This window comes from Phaseolus vulgaris, chromosome 1 (assembly GCF_000499845.2).
Source record: "Phaseolus vulgaris cultivar G19833 chromosome 1, P. vulgaris v2.0, whole genome shotgun sequence".
Classification (NCBI taxonomy): Eukaryota; Viridiplantae; Streptophyta; class Magnoliopsida; order Fabales; family Fabaceae; genus Phaseolus; species Phaseolus vulgaris.
Window position 1 is genome coordinate 5,137,564 of NC_023759.2, and position 25,859 is coordinate 5,163,422.

The 25,859-nt window shown below is 31.5% G+C and overlaps 2 protein-coding genes across 2 annotated transcripts; both read right to left on the bottom strand.

The window, feature by feature from the left end:
• Positions 1-249: 249 nt before the first annotated feature.
• On the bottom strand, positions 250-3,335 carry LOC137813295 (rust resistance kinase Lr10-like). Its single transcript, XM_068615421.1, has 3 exons — positions 2,467-3,335; positions 2,198-2,230; positions 250-1,527 (listed from the first exon to the last, which is right to left on the bottom strand). The coding sequence occupies exons 1-3, from the start codon at positions 3,215-3,217 to the stop codon at positions 434-436; spliced, it is 1,878 nt and encodes a 625-aa protein (XP_068471522.1). The 5' UTR covers positions 3,218-3,335; the 3' UTR covers positions 250-433.
• A 15,206-nt stretch (positions 3,336-18,541) lies between these two features.
• LOC137813296 (rust resistance kinase Lr10-like) lies at positions 18,542-25,375 on the bottom strand. Its single transcript, XM_068615422.1, has 3 exons — positions 24,569-25,375; positions 24,296-24,334; positions 18,542-19,953 (listed from the first exon to the last, which is right to left on the bottom strand). Exons 1-3 carry the CDS (start codon positions 25,314-25,316, stop codon positions 18,857-18,859), a joined length of 1,884 nt encoding a protein of 627 aa, XP_068471523.1. The 5' UTR covers positions 25,317-25,375; the 3' UTR covers positions 18,542-18,856.
• Positions 25,376-25,859: the final 484 nt, after the last annotated feature.

The following is a 25,859-nucleotide window of genomic DNA, read 5'->3' on the forward strand; positions in this document are numbered from 1 at the left end:
TAAGTTAAATCCATTTACTACCAGATGAGGCACTAAAGGATATGAAAGGACTTTACATGGATAGATGGAAACCACCAGTTTTTGGGAAAATGAAAATGAACATAGATGGAAGCTATGAGTTATCATTCACTAAATATTGTCACAGAAAAGTCTATAAGGATCAAAATTCTACGTAGGTCTTTGGCTTTTCTTCTTGTAATACATCGAAAGCAGAAATTTTGGTCATTTTGCATGCAATTCATGTAACCATTTTAGAATATAATAACATGTCCTTGTATAGCAAATTTCACTACAAAATACAAAATAATATAAACAAGTGAAACATCATGGACAACCAAGTGTTTAGAATAAGAAGATGGATGCAAATAAGCAATGTTGTGTACAGTCGAATAGTATATACTTTACCAGTAAATAATTTCAACATTGAATATATCTAGCTAGAGTTGATTATTTGTTCCTTTGTCACTGTTTCATCTGGAAATAGAATAGGTTTTGGAGGGATTTCCAAGTCTTCAATATCCCCTTCAAGCATTTCCACTACTCTATTCATTGAGGGTCGATCATTTGGTTTTAGTTGTATACACCATAATGCAACTATGATCATCTTCTTTGCTATTTTATTTTCCTCTTCTGTCACATCTTCGATATCTACATCTTCCTCTTCCCTAATATGATCATAGATCCAAAGGGGAAAGTAAAGTTGACTTGAGTGGTCTGCATAAGGATTTAGATTCTTCCTCTTACTTGCCATCTCCATCAACAACATTCCGAAGCTATAAACATCAACCTTATGAGATATTCCTCCAATATTATTATAAAACAATTCTGGAGCCATATATCCAATGGTTCCTCTTGCTGCAGTCATTGTGACAATACTATTATCTATCGGATATAACTTTGCCAATCCAAAGTCAGAAACCTTAGGGATGAAGTTTTCATCTAGTAAGATATTATGGGGTTTGATGTCAAAATGCAAAATTTGCATCTCACACCCATGGTGGAGATAAGCAATCCCACGAGCCACTCCGATTGATATATTATATATCTTTTCATAGCTTAAATGTATATTTATCTCTTTTGAGAAAATAAATTTATCAAGAGATCCATTGGGCATGAATTCATAGACAAGAGCACGTTTTGAGCCACTAGCACAAAATCCAATTAACTGTACCACATTTTGATGATGTATTCTTCCAATGGTTGCAACTTCACATATAAAATCTTGTCCATTTGCTTTGGATTTGTCTAACATTTTGATGGCAACAGAAGGCCCACTGTGCAACTTTGCCTTAAAGACAGAGCCAAATCCTCCTTCACCTAACTTCTCTTTGAAACCTGCAGCCATCTTCTTGATATCCTTGTATGAATATCTAATAGGTGCCAAACTATTTTGTTCAAGGTAATTTTCAATATTTTTATACATCGACATATGTCTATTTCTCCATTTACATATAAAAATAAAAATTAAGAATGGCAATCCAAACAAAACTTTGTAAGCCCATACCATTAAAATAGGTTCGAGAATATCTGCAAGAAATTTTTACTTTGAGTGATTACACTTATACTATAAAATGCAACAAGATATTTGTTAAAGTAAATGTGGAGTACATAATTAAAACAGAGGTAAATTAAGATGATAAAATATCAATTTCAGAATATAATAAAGACTGAGATAATAAAGGTTGTGTTGGATTAGTATAAATCACGGGGAAGATGATAATGCGACTGTAAGAAGAAATGGACTAATGGTTGTCCAAATTAAAAACTAAATTTATTATAATTTTGTTTCATGTGGATTGTGTATAGTTTATGGTGTAATGATGAAATAGAGACAACAAAACACCGGTTTTGTAAAATGTAAAATTATTAGTAAGGATAAATGGATAGGAGTTGATTAAGTTTCACTATTAATAGTTTTACTCAGTTGACTTAGAGTTGTGGATTAGATGACATGCATACAACAGGCTCGTTTAAATTGTGCATTATGAAAAATTTGCAAAAAAAAAAAAATGTTTAAATAGTATGACAACTAATTTTGGTATGTAAATGGAACATGTTGGCAAATGGAGGCTGATTACTCCCTGATATTTTGTATAAACGAGTTGAGTTGGATCATCTTTCTAATGTTTTATTTAAGTTTATTAATTCTTTGTTAATAAAGAAAAGCATAGGTAAATTAAGATGCAAAAGTTCTTACCTGTTACATCCATTAATAGTTCTTCCAGTATTCCTGTATCACCCGAAAACGAAGGAAAATATCAATTTCAGAACTGTTAATCTCAACAACTATACCAACTAAATGCATGACTTTTTCTACAAGCAGCTTATGTGCATGAGTTCTAACTAATAATACAGGTAAAATATACAAAGTAATGAATTAATACTCATCTAAAAATTGATAGAATACAGAAGGGTGAATCATAAATATAAATATATATGTTTGACATTTGGTTTAGGATCACTCACCATACCCGCAATTAAGCTTCTGGTTAGAAGAGTCGAAATAGCAATCTCTATAGGAAAGTGAACAATGTTTCTGACAGGGTAGTTTTATCCATGAAATCTCGAATCCATAGGCGAGTGCGGTGTGCATGGAAGAGTAGGAATGGTTATCGAAAGTGGAGAGAGAAGTGGGAGCAACAAGCTTTACCTCACACCCAACTTCTAAGTCCTCTGCTTTTAGGTCTCCACCAATTGCATATGAATACCCCTTCCCCTCCCACTTCACCCACTCTCCACTCTCCACATACTTCCCTTTCTCTCCCACCGAATCGTTACAATTCACCAACACTATATGCGAGAAACTCAGAGATTCCCAATTTACAGAGGCTCTTAGACCAGCTTGGTATGGATCCGTGTAGTAAGCGTAAGTGTCAGAGAAATTGGAGCGAGAGAGGAAACGGAGAGGAAGGGAGGAGAGATTATGGTGTTGAAGAGCAGGATCAACCACTCTCACTGTGTAGTTCTTGTAGTTTATTGATTGCACATGATATTTTCCAGAGTAGAGATACAACACCGTAACGTTATTCTCACAACCAAGCTCATACCTTTCCTCACCACACTCTTCTGGGTCGCCTTTGAATCGAAAAGGGTAATTGATGTTGGTGATTTGACCACAGGAAGAGGAGGGGCAGCCACCATGAATTTTGTGGACTAGAAGTAGCAGTACCACCATGAATGCTCTCTCTCTCCACATCATGTCCAAACTGTTTCTCATTGAATTCAAGTGCAAACAAATCCAAGTTAGATACTTATAACAAGAGAGACTGAACTATATATATACCTATGAAGGACCACATTTTTCCTTTTAGAAGATTGTTTGAAGACTTATGTATGATACGTACCGTGAATTCTTATTTAGGTATTTAATAATGTAAATTTTTTAATGGGAGTTCTTTGAGTTTCTAAAGCCATCCTAAATCCTTCTCTTTTGGAAGGTTTTATTAATATGCTGTTCAAAAACAATTTTATGGAATTACTTTGAGAATCCAATTAAAGAAATAGTTCAGGACTTACTTTTAAATAGAGACAAAACATAAATATATATTATAGTAAATCATGGAAAAATGATCGAAATAATTTTTTAAATCCTGATTGAAAAACAATATTTTTATAATGCTTTTGATTTTTTTTTTCTACTTTAAATATTTGAAATTATTTAAGGGCTAAAAGTTCTACCACATATAGACTTCATATAGACTTCTGGCGAAAAGGATATTTTTCCATTAATATCCGTATTGATAAGCTTTATTGAGCCACAAATTCTAATGAGTTTCACAGGTTTGTCTTATCTAAACACTTGATATGCAAGTACATAATTGACGCATTCAAATGACAATATAGGTAGATTTTTTTTATCAATAAAAAATAAGAACATATTATATGTTTAAGATATTTGAAAAATATTTCAACCCTATTAAAAAAACATAAATTGTGTATATACATAACTCAAGTAATCATAAATAAGCATAACATCCTATTATAATAATCGTCCAAAAAAATGCATCCTCACCACCATCCGTCCCACACCATAAACAGCTAGATGAGAATTTTATAAACTACAAGAAAATCATTAAATAGAAATCAATTTTTAGAAACAAAAAATAATTAGTTGTTATATTGACTAAATTAGATATCATTTTAAAAATTAAAAAAATTATTTTTTAAATTAGTTTGTATTATTGTTAAATAATTTCTAAATTTGTATTTAATTAGCTACCAAGGTTTTTGCTACCAAATTTAAAAACTAAATAATTGGTAGCTAATTACATATCAATACTAATTTAGAAACCAATAATTTTTTTAGTCTCTAAAATGGTCTCTAATTTAGTCAATATAACAATTAATTATTTTTTGTCTTTAAAATTAGTTTCTATTTAATGATTTTCTTATAATGTTATAATTACAGAGATTACAACAACACAAGGCTAAATAGTACACATAATGTATGTTAGGGTTGATTCTTCGCGCGCAAGACTTGAACCCTCAGGACGTTGTGTTGTTGGGATGGAAAACAATGTCGTCAAAGTTGGTTTTGGAGTTGTGGCAATTTTGGGTTGTTGCCTTTTTTCACTCTATAAATAGGGGTTTCATACACCTTTCCAAAATCATCACTCGCGACTTCTAACACTTTTTCTCTTTTATTTATTTCTTTCTTTCTTTCTAATATTTTCTTGGGTTCTTACTCTTTTAAGAGTTGTTTGTTAGTTTTGATGTTCTCGATAATATCTGATAAGTTCCTATTGTATCTTGGAGAACTTGCGCAATACACAGCGGATAAGTACTAACAAACAGTGATCATCACGCCTCAGGAAGTCAACATTGTTCGTGTTTTTTCAACCTTATTCACTACAATTGTAAGGAATTATGGTTGAGAATACGAACAAAAACAACAAGTCTACATTGGAGACGTCAAACAATGTTTCCGCAACACAAAGCATCTTTGTGAAATTGTTTCTAGATGTCACAAAAATTGAAGACTTCGCTGATAAATTTTTTTTACCCTGGCAAGAATGTCTGTCTACCCTGTTGGACAGGTATAGAATCGCTTTTACACTTACAACTTCTAAACCCAACTCAAGCACACTTTCAAAAAATATTGACGATTGGACTTGTGCAAATAAGGTATGTCGTCACACCTTTCTCGGTGTTTTATAACAATCTGTTTGATGGCTATTGCTTTTACAAGAAAGCAAAATATATTTGGGATTCTCTTATTCTCAAATATACTGCCGAAGACGTCATTAGACAAAGGTTCATGATTGAAAACTATTATCATTGGGAGATGATTGAAGACAAGGACATCAAAATTCAAATGAACGAATACCACAAGCTGCTTGAAGATATCAAATAAGAAACCATAGCTTTTCCTAATGAATTCGTTTCTGAATTACAAATCAAAAAATGTTTGCAATCATGGACAAACTACAAACAACAACTGAAGTATATGCACAAACAAATGTCATTGTCAGACCTGATTACCCAGATCATCATTGAAGACACTAACAAAAATGTGTGTGTTGCTGCAAGGGCTAAAGCCTTGTTTGCTAAGGCAAACATGGAAGAAGACAAACCAACTGCAAAAAGGTACGAGAAAAATCTTGATTACAAGAAAAATAATAAATTTTCTTGTCCCTAACCCCACCTTCAAGAAGAAGGGAAATTGCTTTGTTGATGGAAGGCTAGGTCATCATGCACCTCAGTGCAAACATAGGGCAAAAAACGACAATTCTTCTAAGGAATATATAGTCAAAGAGGAAAATACCATTGTTGCGATCGTTTCACAAGTGAATCTTGTGACCAATGTGAGTAAATGAGTGGTAGAGTCTGGGGCTACCAGACACATATGTGCGAACAAAAATGTGCTTACCTCCTACACAAGTGTGGGGGATGGAGAAGAACAAGTCTATCTCGGTGATTCCAGGACAACTCCTATCCTAGGAAAATGAAAGGTTCTTCTAAAGCTCACATATGGTAAGACTTTGGCTTTAAGTGATATGCTACATGTGCCATTGATTAGAGTTAATTTGATCTTTGTAGCATTGCTAGGAAAAATTGGGATTAAAGTGTTATTTGAATATGACAAGATTGTTATGAAAAAATATAATATTTTTGTGGGGAAGGGATATTGTGATCAAGGTCATTTTGTATTTAACATTTATGAAGTTATTAATGAATATGAGTATTCTACTTATATTGTTGACTCTTCTGATGTGTATCATGCTAGATTAGGACATGTGAATTCTTCGTATGTTATGGTATCGCAACGACTATGATTAATTAACATGCATAAAAAACAAAATAGTAAATGCGATATATCTATAGAATCTAAAATAACGAAAAAAATGTCATTATGTAGAACGTCAAATTGAATTTCTTGGTTTAATTCATACGAACTTATTGATTTAAAACAAATCATGTCTAGAGGCGATAAACATTATTTTGTATTTATATATGATTATTCTATATACACCAAAGTGTACTTGATTAAACATAAAGATGAATTATTTGATATGTTCTTAACTTATAAGACGAAATTAGAAAATCAATTCAATAGGAAAATTAAAAGAATTAGGTCAGATAGAGGTGGTGAATATGTTTTATTTAATGATTTTTGTGTTAAAGAAATTATTATTCATGAAGTAACCCCACCATATTCATCTGAATCTAATGGTGTAGCTGAAAGGAAAAATAAGACTCTTATAGAAATGATGAATGCGATGTTTATTAGTTCTAATGCTCTTGATAATCTTTGGAGTGAATCTTTGCTTACAACATGTTGTTTTGCAAAATAAGATATCATATAAGAAAACTGGTAAAATACCTAAGAGTGTGGATGTGTTTAGCTAAAGTGGTGTTACCTAATCCTAAGAAAAGAAAAATAGGTTTTAAAACTTCTGATTGTTTGTTCTTAGACAATGCAAAACATAATATTGCCTATAGGTTTCTTGTTCTTAATAGTGATATAATTAAACGTAACACTATAGTAAGGAGCTTATTGCATTTAATGAGTTCTTCTAGATCATATATTGCTTATGCAGTAAGTAGATTGAGTAGGTACACTCAATGTCCTAGTCAAGATCATTGGGATGCGCTTGCAAGACTCATGAAATACCTAAGAGGAACAATGGAGTATGCCAATGAATATAGTGGATTCCCCGTTGTATTAGAAGGGTACAATGATGCTAATTGGATCTCTGATTCATGTGAGACAAAATCCACTAGTGGTTATATGTTTACACTTGAGGGTGGTGCATTTACATGCAGATCAACTAAGCAAACAATTATTGCAAGATCAACAGTGACATCTAAGTTTGTTGTTCTCAAAATGGATGGTAGTGGAGCTGAGTGGTTGAAAAAATTCTTAGTAGACATTCCATTAGGAATGAAACCTGTTAGAATACATGGCCTTAAACGAGAGGGGGGGTGAATTGTTTAAGAAAGGTTTTTGAAAAAAAATTCAGCTAGAACAAAATCCTTTGTATGAAACTCAATCAGAAATTCAGTTAGCCAAGATATAAAGCACAAAACAGCAAAGCACCAGAAAAACAATCAGTTGTTTATACCAGCAAAGCAATAACAGTTGAATTTAAATGAGTTTAAGGGAAGAAAGAGATACACAAACAGTTTATACTGGTTCACTCTTAAACCAAAAGCTACATCCAGTCCCCAGAAGCCACTGGGCAATCCACTAAGCAATCAACACAGATTACACACAAACCACCAAAGAAGTGACCTTGAACCCTTCAAGAAACACACTTCCTTTGGCACAACACACACCAAGAATGTTGATCTTGACAACCTCAAGAGCACACAACACTCTTTGGCAACAACATCAAAATTTACAGAAAATTCAGAACGAATTACAGTTGTTTACAGAACAATCTGAAATCAATACAGATGTAATCCTATTCCACTCTCTCTTGAGAAAACCCAAAGCTTTTTGTGAATATTCAAAACTTGAAAGCAATCTTTCACAAATAAAAAACTCAAATCTGTTTTTTCTTGTTTGTTATAAAACATAAACAAACAATTTATAGCTTTCAAAGATTGGTCAAAACATTTAATTGAGGAGCGTAAACAGTTGGAAATCATTTAAAGCACACTCAACTAACAAAACAGAATTCTTTTAGGATTTTCAAAGGAACAATTGATTGAAACGACGAAACAATCGATTGTTTTGACAGCAAGTCAACCAACCAAAACAGTTTTCAACCTTTTCAAAAACACCTAAGAGCAAAACAATCGGTTGTTTCGACAAAACAACAAGTTTTTTTCACTTAGTTTGAAAAACACTTTAAACTCAAAAAGGTTTTAAAACACATTAGCTTTAGATTCAACAAAGAGTGGATTACACAAATAAACTACCCATATCCTATCCTAAACACAACAGCAACTCCAGCCTTGCATCAAACACTTGAATTAGGATTCTTCAAAGCCTTTGATCACTGTAAATCAACAAAACCGACCCCTTCTGTATCAATACATTGTGATTTCCAATCGACAATAGCTATAACAAAAAATAAAACTTACAATGGAAAGAATAGGGATATACAATTGAGCATAATTGATTTAATATTAAATTTGTCCATTCCTTTGGTGTGTGAAAGTTCTATACACTGCATTATCGAGGGGGTAAACTGTGTGGTTAAATGTATGAGTTATAAGAGTTTTACTGTCTAACAAAGTTTTAATGATTTCTATATCCCTTACCGGTGGTGTATGATTTGTTGCATACACTTGATGAAATCACCTATACGAGTGTCAAATGGGGTCGCTTGCATGGGATCTTGGCAAGATTTCTCGAGCACTCATGAATACCAGGCACGCACATGGCCTAGTAACTGCAACATAACGATAACAACAAAATTTGTGATGGTGTATTGTGATTGATAAACCGCTAACACATACTAAGTGTCTCGGTTCTTATAACTTGCTCTATCAACTACACTGTGTGTTAAGTTCATCAGTCTAAGAATGGTTTATATAGTTTGTTATACCAACTATGATGCATTACTATCTTTTGCAGTATGTGGGGGGGATTGTTGTAAAACCGATTGAGATATCACCTTTTATAACGATGATGCATAACAAACCCAAAGAGTGTCATTCCGTTGTTGCGTCTTTTCCGTCGACCTCCATGCACCTATCCTGATCTTCTTTGAGCGCTTCTCGGATGCAGGGCATATTTCCATCTGCTATGCATGCTTTGGTTGCTTCCAAATGTATTTCATTTCCAAATCCCAATGTAGTTGATCCTTTTTATGCTATCCAACGCACATATTTTGTGTCCTAATTGTTTCTTTGTGGGAGCATATGATGTGTCTCCTTGCCTTCAAATGATCATTGCTACCCCTGCACTGCAAACTAGATTGGGCACTCTATGTCTCTAATAATTCTTCCCATAGTGCCCAACTATGCAGCTATTGCAACTCAACTCCCCTTCATTTTTGTTGCAGATGTACCAAACCATATAGCAAGCTCCCTCAGCTCCCCTTCATTTGCAGATGCTTCAAACCAGATAACAACCTTCAGCTTCCCTCTGCTACAATTGCACCAGATCAGAAGGCATACTCCTAGGCAAGAATATTGCATCTCACTTCCCTCTTCACTTCATATCTTTGTCCCTATAATAAACTTGAATATTATTGATGGTGATTGTTGTTGGTATTTCATCCCCTGATTAAAATTCCAACACATACAATAAACCACCTTTCTCGATTCTTCAAGCAATATAATTTACTCCACCAATAAATGAGCTAAAAAATTTCAGCAACCAAAGGAGTACATAAAAACTCCTACCAAGTAGTACCATTGAACTTGGCATAGATGATCTCCAATAAATATGGTCCCACTAAATACAAAACCTAATCACCCACTAAATACACATTTTTAACCAAAGGTTTGGCATGTTCCACTCAGTTAACCCAAATTTAAAGTTTTTAACTTTTACTTTCACCCAAGTCTAGGTTTTTAATTCGCCCATGTAGAAGACTTCATTGCTTAAAAATTGTCCAATTCCTAAGATCCCAAATACACCCAATGATAACAATCCATAACTCCTTCCATATCAAGTTTTGTTTTCGGTTTACATTATACAGATGGATTGTTCAAAATGACACCTTAGATCGTCATGTTGTTCGAACATAATGTTTATCCATCTATAACATATATTCCGCACCGAACTTGAAAACTTGATCTGCAGGAACAAATGTTGTACAATTTCTTCCTCTTCTTTATAGAGAGGGCAGACGCTTGAACTTAAAGGAACCCCTCTTCTAATTACGTTGTCTTTGGTGGCTAGTTTACCCAAAAGAGTCCTCCATGCTTGGGTCAAGGCACTAGGAACCACTTTGATAGACCAGAGGGTATAAAATAGGTTACAATTTTTAGTGTTGGGGTATTAAATATCATCTTATAGGTTGTTTTGACTAAAAACAAATCAGACTCGTCTGTTGCCCACAACCTTGAGTCGCCTTCCTCCCTATACATTTCTATATTATTTGAAAACCTCTAGGAAACATATTTTTTTGCATATATTTCCACTCAAACCTATTCCTTTTCCAATTTAATCTTCATTGCCAACCAAACTCTGTCCAAACACCTAAGTCCTTTAACAATCTACCTTAGTCTAAGGATATGGAGTACAACCTAGGAAAAATATTCTTAAGGCTCTTACTTATCCTCCTTTAATATGATTTTGTCCTTTGATCCTATTTTCCATCAGAAACCATTGTCAAACCAATTTATGTCTTCTCCCACACACTTTGCTTAAATCTTTCCACCACCATTACTAAGCTTAACTTGTGTAGTTAAATGTTCATAACATCTTAAGATAGCTTTAATGCAAAGCACATAGCACATTTTGATAACTATTATCACACATAAATAGTGTATCATCTGAAAAATGTAATAGATAGATTTCAACTTCTAACCTTCCTATTGAAATTAATAATCATTGATTTGTTTTTATCAGTTGAACGTACATGTACACTAATGCTTTGTTCTCATCAAAGAATGTATTTGAAGGAGTGAAAAAACGAGAGAAAGAGAGTGAAAAATGAGATGGTTTGAATTGAGGGAAAGAAAATAAGAAGTGAAAGAAAAATGTGTGAATGATTTGATAGATATAATAAATTTAAAATGATTATAAATAATTTAATATAAAAAAATTTAGAAAGATAAATTAGAATTAAAATAGATTAAAAAATATAAATGAAAAATAATAATAAAGATACTATTAAGAAGTGGACGTTAAGTCTAACTCAACCACATAACACCGGCTCATAGAGTTAAGGTTTGCACTCACTTATATACAATGAAATGTCCTTATCTCTAGTCGATGTGGGATCTCCAACACACCCCTCATATTATGGGTGGTGGCCTGATAAACCCAACAAACACTCGCTAGGATAGGCTTGAAATGGCTCTGATACAATATTAGATAGTGGACTTTAAGCCTAACTCAACCCCATAAAACCGGCTCATAAGATTGAGGATTGCACCCACTTATATACAATGAAATGTCCTTATCTCTAGTCGATGTGGGATCTCTAACACACCCCCTCACGCCGAGAGTGATAGATAGAAGCTCGTGCGTGGGATAACATATTATGGGTGGTGGCCTGATAAACCCAACAAACACTCGTTAGGATAGACTCGAAAATGACTCTAATACCATATTACAAAGTGGACTTTAAGCCTAACTCAACCCCATAAAATCGGCTCATGGGGGTGAGGTTTGCACCCACTTATATACAATTAAGAAAGTTTGAAGAAATAAAAATACTTTAATTTTTGTGATTTCTATTTTTTTTTCGATTTTAATTTTCTCTTCAAGATCGGCGTATTTTTTTCGCCTGGAAACAAATATACCGTAAAAGGATTATTTAAAGTTTGAAAGATGTTTTGATTTTTTCCATTAGTCCGATAAAGGAGACAGTGGACCTAGGATTGTGACAGGAAGCTTAATGCAGGTTTAAATTTGGAAGAAATTCACTGATTAGTGTATAGAAAATATAACCCACACTCACTCGGTATTACCTTGACTTGGTAGAGCTAAATGAATTTGAATAAATCATTTAGCTAATTCGACATCGGAATTCATATGTTCTTTTCATCAGACAACGACAACCCAAGCTGCGAAGCTTCTTCCTCATCATCATCAACTTATAATTTCTTTTATTTTCTTCTTTTTTCTAACCTCTCTGGTATGGCTTATCACTTGGTCAAAAGTTCCACCACATGTAGACCAACTTTCCATTAGTATCCGTATTGATAAGTTTTATTGAACCACAAATTCTAATGAGTTTCACAGATTTGTCTTATATAAACACTTGATATGCAGGTACATAATTGACGCGGTCAAATAACAATATATGTAGAAATAATTCATATATTAAAATTAATAATTATTGATTTATTTTTATCAGATCAACATACATGAACACTACAAGAATTATTTAAAGTTTGTATTGAAATTCTGCATTAACTAAATTTTTTGTAATATATAAATAGAAATAAATTTTATTTTATAAATCAATTTTATAACTTTAAATTAAAATTAAAATTCACTTTTAATACTTAATTGTTGGAAAAATATTTTGATTTCTTTGATTAGTGTCTGATAAAGAAGAGTCTGGACCTGTGAGAAGCTTTAAATGAATTTGAATAAGTCATATAGCTAATTCGACATCAGAATTCATATGTTCTTTTCATCAGACAACAACCCAAGTTGTGAGGCTTCTTCCTCATCATCAACTTATAATTTCTAACCTCTCTGGTACGGCTTGTTATTACAAGGCCAATTTTATTTTTTTTTCAAATTCCAAACATTATGTGTTGTAAAACACAAATTCTTTTAGGTGAAACTTATGTGTCAACTTTCAATCAATATTCAATTTTCTGTCGCTCATTAATTCAAATTTTATTTACTAAATTAGAGTTTGAATTAGTCTGGTTTACCAAGTGTTATTTATTCAAGTTTTATTAGTGTAGGTTTAAAGAGTTACCTAAAACATGATGAAATGGCTTCTTTTCAATGTAGCGAGAAAACATGATGGGAGAAAACTTCAATTAAAATGTAAATTGCAGAAGAGTTAGCAAGTTATTATGAATGTAGCTAGCCTCAGTCAAACAATATTTAATGCTATGATATTTTATGAAGAAATAATCTTTAATATTTTATTAAAGTCAATCATATATATTACCATATACTTAAATATTTTAATTATATTCAAGTGTTATTAATAAATATTATGAGTTCAAAGAAAAGTTCCTTCAATTTAGTAACTAATTGGAGTACATTTATGCATACTTTTATATTCATGCTTAGCATATAGTGAATATGTGGATTTGAGAGGCTAGTTCTTGAATTAAACTTTTTTATATACATGACTAATCTCTTAACCTAAAAGTTCTTATTTTGTTCATAAATATTTCAATCCTATTCCACTTTATTTGTAACTAATGAGACTTTCTTAGCGACAATAAAAAAATTTAAATTAAATAAATTATTTGAGGTAATCCACCCGATATACAAAACTTTATCTATAAAATTGTATTTGTACCAAAAACCTACCTCCAACAAAATGCCTATGACTCACATAAGAAGTCAAAAAGAACCTTAGGACAACCCACAACCATTAGGAGCAGTCTTAGTCCTAAGGCATAAATGTGGCTCTGTAAACAACAGTTAGAAGCACAGTAACAAAACCATATGCAGAAAGTATATCAGCACTTGAAGTTGAACTAATGAAATATGTAGGATGACATGCAAAATTTAGTGCTCCAAGTTTCTCCAGCTCCCTCCCACAACATAACACCCCTTGCTCCGTTAGAATAATGCACCTTTTGTACCAAAATTAGCATCTTCCTTACTTACAGTGGCCTTAGGCAATTTTATGGGATAAAATTGTACTTGGCTAAGGATTAATGTGATGGTTGGAGTTTGCCTTCTTTCTACACCATATTCACCATAATGTGGAACTTGAAATGCTTTTCTTTACAATTGTATGTTATTGTTCGAGAGATCTTATGAAACAAAACAAACAAGGAATAATTAGCTACCCTGTTATAGGAGAAGCTGCATTTAAAAAATATGGTTGAGTTATTGTATTAATAAGGATTTCTTTGCTTTGAATTCTAATTTTGATAATATTCGACTTTCCCCTTTAAATAAGCTTTTACTTCTTTCACCAGGACCATCACTTTATTCACCCATCACACTTCTTTTCATGTTTGTATTTCAAAGTTAAACATATTAAAAGAAATGAGTACAACAATTTTTGTTGTTGTTATCTAACCAAAAAAACTGAAATAAATAAGACTTATAAGCACAAACTAATGAGTTCACGAAGAAACTTCAACTTGATGGGAAAAAATGCATGCGAAAACAATATATACAATCACGAATCAATTGCAAAAAATAAACAACACAGGATTTAACGTGGTTCGGTCTCAAATCTGCAACCTACGTCCATAGGCAACTAATTAGGTTTTCATTCTGTTTGTTACAATTTTATTTCAAACACAAAGATCTCTTAAGTAGAGATTATGGAGAGGACACAATAATTAAGCACACTCACTAAAACATGGTGTTTAATCCGTCCAACCGAATTGATCCTAGATTCACACTCAACTCAACCCTCTCTTCACACATTGTCTTAATCCCAAAGTTTATAGGGCTTAATCCCAAAGTTTATAGGGCTTATCATAACTTAGTGGCCTTGTATTTGTTGAACTTGTAACCTATCTGCTTCAACTACGGATTGAAATAAACATTTGCAATTTTTCTTCAATTGCTGATTTGAGATTTGACTTCATGTAATTAATTAAATAAACTAGTAGAATCCAAATTTCACTTTTTAACAAAAGTAAATAAAAAAAGTAAAATATTTGCTTCCGTTTAAGAGATGTCACTCTTTTACTTTTCATAAAAAAAATTAAAATTTCTTAGAGTCCACTAAGCTATGTATTACGAAGTGGACTTTAAGCCTAACTCAACCCCATAAAACCGGATCATAGGGTTGAGGTTTACACCCACTTATATACAATGAAAGGCTCTAATCTCTAGTCGATGTGGGATCTCCAACACTATGTACATTTTTTATTTATAAATAAAGATTTTACATAAGATTTCAAAGAGTTTTTACAAGTTTTAATTTATTAAAATATATAAATCATTTCAATCAAATTAAAGTTGACTAAATCTATAATAATAATTTAGGTCGATCTAAATTTTGAAAACTAAATTCATGTTTACGAGATACTTGATATTAGAAAACTATAAATCATGATGCCTTAAAAGCATTTACTTTATATTTAATCAATTGTCTTAACCAATAATAATGAAATAAATTACCAACTATTAATGAAATATTTAGAACAGATAAATAATAATTTTAAAGTGTTTAGGGTTTAGTAATAATATGAAAGTTGCATAGTAATATGAAAGTTTTTATATATAAATAAAACTGTAAACATATTATATCACTACAAGAAAAAGTGATTTTAGAAACTAAATTTTTGGTTTCTAAAATGATAAAATTAGTCACTAACTTAATTAGAGACTAATTTAGAAACTAATAGTCTTAAGTGGCTAAAATCATAGTCGCTAATTTTAGATACCAATTTAGATTCTAATTTAGAAACCAATTTAGTTACCATTAAATAAAAACCAATTTAGTGACCAAATATATAGAAACTAATTTAGTGACCAATTATATAGAAACCAAATTAACAATTTTATAAAAACCAATTTAGTGACCAAAATATATAAAAACTTATTTAGTGACCAAATATATAAATACCAAAAAAGTCACTATATTGGTTTCTAAATAATATAATTTATTATAAAATATTTATTATTATTATTATTATTTGTTTTTTATATTTATTTTTTATATTTATATTTATATTTATATATTTTTTATATTTATATATATATATATATATTTATATTTTATCAAGTGTAAATCTTAGCCAAAAAGACTTCAATACTTTATATTTTAAGTGACACTCATTAAAAACATATCAAACTTTATATTAAGTTGTATGATAGCTTATAGAACCATTTTAAATGAATCAAATAGATAATAATAAAAAAAAATAAAACTTCTTTTAAGTAATAACTCTTTAGAAACATATCGAACTGAATAACATCATATGCATTTTATTATCTGTTTCCTAGTTTAATTAGAAAAACATTAAAGATTCTAGCAGTGTAAACTATTGGGCGACTGATAGTTATTTAACATTAGTATTTATAAGAAACGAACAAGGAGGAAACAAAAAATTGTGAGGTTATACCAAAAAGGGATAATAATACTTAATGGGAGGTAAAACGACTTGTAATGAACAATACACCGATGCCTGCAGAAGATGATATCCATATGTTATTATTAGTATTGATTTCTCAAGACAAAAAAGAATAATGGACAAGTAACTGAAGAGAAAATACATAGATTGCATTGAAAACATAGCACATTGCTAGCTAGTAATAAGAGAAGGAACCAGTAACAAGCAAATTTCACATCATATTCTTCACCATGCCCAGCCAAAAAAGAACTGCATTATTAGTTTTGGCAAATACAATTCTATATAATATTCTGTGTTTCAAGGTTGATGATATTAGAAACAACACAACTCACTATTTCAAAATCTATATGTAAAGCTTTCCGAATCTAATAAAGAACACGTTTAAACAGGGGACAAAATTTCATTCAGAATAAAACTCAATGTGAACTAAAGAAAACAAATAGCAAAAGACTCAGTGTAAACTTCAAAACAGAAAATTTGCTTTCTGTTGTTAGGACACTGCAAGTGACAACAAATAACAATAGAATAATTAATTAATCAACAAAAGAAAAATATATTTGTGAAGTTTTTGACATATTTCTTATTTATTCATTGAATCATTCACCAATCATCCACAAACTGAAAGTGTTTCAATTGGCAAGTTATAATTTCTCAAATTTTAATCACATTGAAAACAAATGGCAAATCGGCTAACATAACAAGCACAACAATTTGAATGCATTTTAGTTGCAGTTGTGCTTCATTCAGTGCCAACAGTAACCGTGAAAATGTTTCTATAACTTTTAAATGTTTACATTATAATAACTCATTAAAACTTAAACTGGCGTATCAATTTGTATCTTCAATCAAATCTGATTTCTCCTTAAGAATTAAAAGATACATGAGTTCTCCTTAAGAACTAACTCTCCGTGAGTATTTTTAGGAAATACAACAAACATGATAACCGAAATTAGGGTTTTAACCGAATTTAGGGTTTTAAGATGGGGAAGATACAATGAGTAAAGTTGTGAAACTTCGATGAACAAGAAAAAAATTAAAGACAAAGATCGAAAATGGAGCATGAAATAATGGAGCGAGAATGAAACTTACGATGATAAGCAGAGTGAGTTGCCGTCGCGGGGGCGTTGCCGTCGCGAGTGTGTTTCCGTCGCAGGGTGACGTTGCAGGGTGCCGTCGTAGGGTACGGTCGCAGGGTGCGGTCGCAGGGTGCGCGGTTCCAGTTGCAGAGTTGTTGAGAGTGAGAGATGAGAAGAAAAGTTAGAGAGATAAAATTTTGAAATTAAAAATCCTGCAGAATATTTGCTCTCAAATTTAAAAAAATTAAATTGATATTAATTATTTTAATATTATACTAAAATTAATAAATTAGTAAATTTATTTATATTAATTTAAAATATTTTATAAATTAATAATTAATTTTATAAAATTTAATTATTCCAAAATTAGTATATAAATTTAAATAATAGTAACTAAAAATTTAAGTATTTAATATATGGTGATTAGAAATTACAAAATTAGTTTCTAATTTTATTATTTTTAGAAACCAAAAATTAGTTTCTAAAATAGATTAAAAGTGACTAAAAAAATGGTTTCTAATTATATTTTAATAAGAGACTAAAAAATTGGTTTTTATAAATATATTTTTATTATTAGCTACCAAAAATATAGTATCCAATTATATTATATTTTTTATTAATAATAGATACCATTTTAGTAACCAATAATTTTTAGTTTATAAGATGGTATCTAAATTAGTTACTATAGAAACTTTTTTTTTTTAATTTCTAAATTAGTCACCATTCAATCATTTTCTTGTAGTGTATAAATCAAATTAACATAACATATATTTAAATATAAATTATGAAAGCTTTTATATATAAAAAAAACTGTAAACATATTATATAAATCAAATTAACATAACATATATTTAAATATAAATTGTTTGAATGTACATGACAATGTTTGTAATTATTATTATTATTATTATTATTATTATATATATATATATTTTGACAAATATTTAAAAATGTGACAACTCATTTTTTTTTTAAATTAAAAATTAATAGCAAATATATTAAAAATTACAATATAAAAAAAAGTTAAATCCATTTATTACAAGATGATATTGTTATGGCACTAAAGGATATAAAAGACTTTGCATGGATACCTAGATGGAAACCACCAGTTTCTGGAAGAATGAAAATAAACGTAGATGGAAACTGAGTTATCATTCACTAAATATTGTCACAGGGAAGTCTATATATAGAGATCAAAATTATATGTAGGTCTTTGGATTTTCTTGTAATACATCGAAAGCTGAAATTTTAGCCATTTTGCATGGAATTCATGTAACTACTTTAGAATATAATAACATGTATTTGTATAGTATAGTTCACTCCAAAATACAAAATAATATAAACAAGTGAAACATCATGGACAACCAAGTGTTTAGAATAAGAAGATGGATGCAAATAAACAATGTTCTGTATTGGGAAATAGTATATACTTTACCAGTAAATAATTTCAACATTGAATATATCTAGCTAGATTTGATTGTTTGATCCTCCGTCACTGTTTCATCTGGAAATAGGATAGGTTTTGGAGGTATTTCTAATTCTTCAATATCTCCTTCAAGCATTTCCACTACTCTATTCATTGAGGGTCGATCATTTGGTTTTAGTTGTATACACCATAGTGCAACTATGATCATTTTCTTTGCTATTTTATTTTCCTCCTCTGTTACATCTTCGATATCTACATCTTCCTCTTTTCGAATATGATCATAGATCCAAAGGGGAAAGTAAATTTGACTTGAGTGATCTGCATGAGTATTTAGATTCTTCCTCTTACTTGCCATCTCCATCAATAACATTCCGAAGCTATAAACATCAGCCTTATAGGATATTCCTCCAATATTTTTATAAAACAATTCTGGAGCCATATATCCAATGGTTCCTCTTGCTGCAGTCATTGTGACGATGCTATTATCTATTGTATATAAATTTGCCAATCCAAAGTCAGAAACCTTAGGGATGAAGTTTTCATCTAGTAAGATGTTATGGGGTTTGATGTCAAAATGCAAAATTTGCATCTCACACCCATGGTGGAGATAAGCAATCCCACGAGCCACTCCTATTGATATATTATATATCTTTTCATAGCTTAAATGTACACTTCCATCTTTTGAGAAAATAAATTTATCAAGAGATCCATTGGGCATGAATTCATAGATAAGAGCACGCTTTGAGCCACTAACACAAAATCCAATTAACCGTACCACATTTTGATGATGTATTCTTCCAATGGTTGCAACTTCACTGATAAAATCTTGTCCATTTCCTTTGGATTTGCCTAACATTTTGATGGCCACAGAAGGTCCACTAAGTAACTTTGCCTTAAAGACAAAGCCAAATCCTCCTTCACCTAACTTCTCTTTGAAACCTGCAGCCATCTTCTTGACTTCTTTGTATGAGTATCTAATAGGTGCCAAACTATTTTGTTCAAGGTAATTTTCAATATTTTCATACATTGACATGTGTCTTTTTCTCCATTTACATATAAAAATAACAATTAAGAATGGCAATCCAAACAAAACTTTGTAAGTCCATACCATAAAGATAATACAAATGACATATCCTGTAGAAATAATTTACTTGAGTGATTATACTGATACTGTAAAATGCAACAAAATATTTATTAATGTAAATTTTCGTTCAAAAATGCAAACTTTACACATCCATTTACTTAGTAAAATTTCAATAAATAAATAAATTTAATGTCTAGCATAAACAATAAACCCTAAACCCTAAACAATTATCAACAGACACTAACACGAACACTGATACGACATGAAAATACGTATAATATATAAAATGTAGGACAAAGGGACACAAATCTATATATTATATAATTATGTATTATATAAATTGACAATAAAAATTTATGTGCATAAGTATGTTCCAGATTATTTTTTGAAGCAGAAAAATGTTTTTCATAACTGGTTCAAAAGAATTTGTTTCTTATTTTTATAATCATAATAAAAATTTATACAATAAGTTTGAGATTTTAGAAAATTAATGTATTTTTAAAAAAAATTGTGTTAGAACCGTACTAGAATTGTGAGAAATCCAACAAATACTTTTTGAATTGGATACTTCACAGATACGTGTCCTACAAGTTTCATACGAGTGTCGGTATCCGATATGAGTATTCGACATCAACACGCCATTTAAGAGAAGTGTCTAAGCTTCATAGCGTTGTTGTCTATAAGTAAATTGTGTGGAACATTAATGTGTCCTAAGACCTAATTCAATGATGCTTGTAAAATACAAACATATTTTTAAAATAAAATTCTTTATAAACTTTTAAATTCATTGTGTTACTCTATAACCTCTTTAACGTATTAAAATCACAATTTTTTAAGTTATTAACATTTTATATCGGTTATAAACCTTTATCTCTATAACCAGACAAAAAGACTTGCATTTGAAGTTTTGATAAAGGTTCTGTTCGAGTAGTATAAGTCACAGTGTACTCTCTTTTATCCCTATATTCATTGTTTAATGAGGAAATTGTGATAATATTTACAACAAAATTTTACTTGAGTGAATAAGCATCACTGTAAAGAGTCATTCGATTACACCCTAAACTTTACAGGACTACTTTTATTTGTTTTATATTATTTAAATTGGCTATATTATGTTACGAAATCATTTGTTAAAGTTATACACCTAAATATAATTAATCTACATTGATTACATTTTACGTAGGCGTATTTTCGTTAATAAATTAATATTAACAATCGAACCCATGTAATGATGTTTTATTATATAATTAATTAATTTAAAACTACATACATTTACAGGTATAAAAAATTATGTACAACCAAGTATGCTACTAAATAAGGACGTCATAAAGTATCAAAACTAATTCTTATTACTATTATGCTAAATCAAGTCATTTACTATTATTGAAAAAATGTGGTGACTCTTTTATAAATAAGCGTAACTTTATAACGATGAATGGTTGTATAAAAATTGTAATAAAATATGTTTGTATTAAGACTATTATGTTTGTAATAAAAATTCTTATTACTATTATGCTAAATATGTTTGTATTAAATAACAATGGTTACAACATATAGTTATCATCATATGTCTATTAATATACTCAAATCGTGTCAATGCAAATCGTTCCATTTTGCAATGTGCTTCTAATGTTTTCTTCTTTTCCATTGTGTTGCTCTCATCATCTATACTCCTTCGTATTTGTGCTAGTAAGAAAATTTTATTTTTATATCTAGTACATTGACCTTAAATATGTTAAGTTTTTCTCATGTACGAATGATATGATAGAGATGAATGACGCCTAGAGGTAGGGAACAAAAGGAAAACGAGACATCTCATATTTCTCCACACATTTTTCAGTAAACTTTAGCAAGTATGATATGTGGAAAATCATCCAAAGTTGGAAAAGAGTTAGTGAAGTGTTCATATCTAGGAAACTAAATGGTAGAGGACAAATATTTGACTTTGTGAGATTCAAAGAGGTTGTGAATGAAGTAGAATTGGAAAAACGACTAGGTGAAGTCTCGATAGGAAATATGAAAAGTCACATAAACCAAAATACAAGAGTTTTGAAAATCACACAAACAACTAGAAAAAACATGAAGGGATGAACATGGAGAAAAAGTCGAGAGAACAACAAAGTGGGTTTAGGGCAATCTTGTTAGGAAGGATAAAGAGGCGAATTCTTTGCCCATTTTTTGTAAGTTGTGGAGGTGTAAGGCAGTACCCTCTGCAGCGCTTATAGCCTGGAGGTTGATGGAAAACAAGCTCGCTACTAGGGTAAATCTGAGTAGAAGAGGGGTATTGGTGGATAGCTCGACATGTAGTTTGTGTGGGAAGGAGGAAGAATCTTGCAGACATTTTTTCTTCGATTGCAACTTTGCTTGGCGAGTTTGGTATAGATGGCTTGGGGTTCTGGTCGTGTCCCACATTGAGCCGAAGCTTAACTTTGATCAATTTAGGATGAGCTTTGCTTCAGAGACAGTTAATATCGTATGGAACACAATATGGGTTGGGGTGGTTAGAGAAATATGGAATCTCAGGAATAACATAATTTTCAAAAGAGGAATGGCAGATGCGTTTGAAGTTTTTTCTATGGTGCAAGTAAAGGTTTGGTCTTGGGTCTATATAAATTTTAGGTCAGCTTCGTTTTCCTTTTCTGATTGGTGTTTAGAACCTATGGTGTTCATGAGGTTAATCACTTGAGTTTGTTAGATGTAGCAAGGGCAAGGTATGTTTTAGTTAGTTCTGGAGGTTTTAGGCAGGAATCGGTGTTTGGGTATGTATAAGGGTTGAACCACCCCTGAAGTGGTTCCTATTTATTTATTTATTATTGCTGATAAAAAAACAACAACAAAGTGGGTGAAGAAGGAGCAATACTTTACTTATGTACAAGCGATAAAATGTTACACTAAAAAGGAAGGTAAAAAGATACAATGGAAAATACAGCTCCAAGTGTAAGAGGAGGAAAAGATGTAGATGAACAAAAGTTTTGAAGGGAAATACATGGTGTGAGTAAGATGAATATACTAAATGAAAACTTTATCTTTGCTGAGCTAGATTCATCATAATAAGATATTTAGGAGATAATCAAATGAATGATTTTCAAACACATTTGAGTATCCTTAGTCATCTCAAACAATGTCAGGAAACAAGATGGAATAGGTGAGGTGTAGAGACATACCATACCACTATCCTTATCGGGTATCAAATTTCAAACAAAATGCCAGTCGTGGGGGTGGAAAGATCTATTTAAATTATGTGGTGAAGGAGTTACGGTGGGATGGTTCCAAAAAGCAATAGGATGGAAATTTGGAGTAGGGGACAAAGTTAGATTTTGGGACGATAAATTGGGTTCATAATAATAATCTTAAATTTGTATACCCCAGGCTATAATCAATATCTTTGGATCATGGCTTAGAGGTGGGAGAGGTAGGCGTGTGGGAAGAATTAGATTGGCAATGGAAACTAAGCTGGAGATGTAATAGGTTTGAATGGGAACTATTGCATAACAAGAAGAATTGTTAAGGACATTATCTTGTAAAAAACTGAATAGGGAGGTGAAGGAAACAAAAGTTTGGGAGGGTGACGACTTCTCAGTCAAATCTGCTTACGAATGCATAACAAATGACGTCAAAGGTAGTAGCAATGCTACATTTAAATATCTATGGATGTCTAAAGCGCTCCCAAGCGTGCTAACTACAACGTGAAGGGCTTTATTGGATAGATTGCCAACAAGAGTGAATTTAAATAGGAGAGACGTAGTGGTAAATAACTTATTTGTGTTTTGTGTCAAGATTGGGCAGAATCGACTCAATACTTACTTTTGAAATGTAAGATTGCATATCAGGTATGGAACTACTATTTCAAATGGATTGGACTTTTGTTCGTCCAACATAAGGAGTTGAAATGCCACATTGAGAGTTTCCATTTGGTACATGTAAGTCTAAAGCAAAATCTTGTGTGAAAAGGTCTTTGAACGGCTATATAGTATGGATAATTTTGGACCATAGGAATAAACTTTTCTGTCATGAGTAGATAAGACTAAGAGGAATAAGGTGTTGCGTGAAGAACTATTAGAACAATGATTTTTTTTGGTTTGGTGGTTCATTAAGCACAAATCTTTCAAAGTGAAGGAAAAAATTCCTTGAGGTGAAGCAGATTGGTGCAGCAAAATTAGACTGCTTTTGATGCTGCTCTACTTATAAATAGCTAGGTAATAAGCAGTAGGAATATATAAATATACTTATATCTAGATAGAGATAATACAATAGATTTTGGTGTAATTTTGGTTTGTAAGGTCTATAACTTATTGTACTTTGTATAAGAGGTAGAATATTTTTGAAATGATTCATTTTAATTCATTTTATTTTTTTCTGTCAAAAAAAGAAATTAAGATGATAAAATCTGACCTGGTATACTGAATTCCAGTGATTCATAAAATGATGACCCTGAAATGAAGGAAAAAAATATCAACTTTAGAATACTGGTAATCTCAACAGTTATTCCACATAAAGTTATTAAAGCTAAAATTTTATTCCCCTAAATAAACAAAATTATTTATATCAATTTGCATAAACTAAAATTGGCAGTTATACTGATAAAACTACTCAATATATATATAAGTTTCTCATTTAAAATAAGAAATGTAATCATATCTTAATATTTGGTTTAGGATCACTCACGGCATTGAAGCTTCTGGTTAGAAGAGTCCAAATAGCAATATCTATCGGAAAGTGAACAATGTTTGTGACAGGCAAGTTTTATCCATGATATCTCAAATCCATAGGCGAGTGCAGTGTGCATGGAAGAGTAGGAATGGTAATCGAAAGTGGAGAGAGAAGTGGGAGCAACAAGCTTTACCTCACACCCAACTTCTAAGTCCTCTGCTTTTAGGTCTCCACCAATTGCATATGCATACCCCTTCCCCTCCCATTTCACCCACTCTCCACTCTCCACATACTTCCCTTTCTCTCTCACCCAATCCTTACAATTCACAAACACTATATGCGAGAAACTCAGAGATTCCCAATTTACAGAGGCTCTTAGACCGGCTTGGTATGAATCCGTGTAGTAAGCGTAAGTGTCAGAGAAATTGGAGCGAGAGAGGGAACGGAGAGGAAGGGAGGAGAGATTATGGTGTTGAAGAGCAGGATCAACCACTCTCACTGTGTAGTTATTGTAGTTTATTGACTGCACATGATATTTTGCAGAGTACAGATACAACACCGTAACGTTATTCTCACAACCAAGTTCATACCTTTCCTCACCACACTTTTCTGGGTCGCCTTTTAATCGAAATGGATAACTGATGTTGCTGATTTTACCACAGGAAGAAGGGGGACAAACGTGTTCTAGGTCGTCCTTGGTAGCAGAAATATGGTGGAGTAGAAGTAGCAGTACCACCAACACTGCTCTCTCTCTCCACATCATGTCTAAACTGTTTCTCACTGAATTCAAGTGCAAACAAATCCAAGTTAGATATTTATATTTAAACATCACATACTGGAATATATAGCTATAAAGGACCACATTTTTTTTTTTTGAAGAGTTATGATACTTAAAACGTAGACTTTGACTCAGAAACCGCGTTTCTATCTGGTTTCCGCAACTAATTTTAATCAATACAAGCTTATATTTTGAAAAATAATTTTAATGACTTTAGAATTTGAGTCCCAAAATAATGTTTGTTTGGTTAAGAAACTTCAACATGTGATTGGTACATATATTATTTTGGTTGAATTTTTCCCCGAAAATGGCCTCATATATATGTTTCTTTGTGTTAATTTCTTGAACATAATCTTCTTGGACATGGAGCAAGAAAGAGTGCTACCAAGTGTGGTGGCAGAACGAAGCACTAACAATTTTCTGTAAGTGTAAAAGGTAACGGACAGAGAAAAACATATGGAAGCAATTCCGAACAGGCCTTATTTAATAAATTTGTTTTCATAATTAAACAATTAAACAGATTTATAA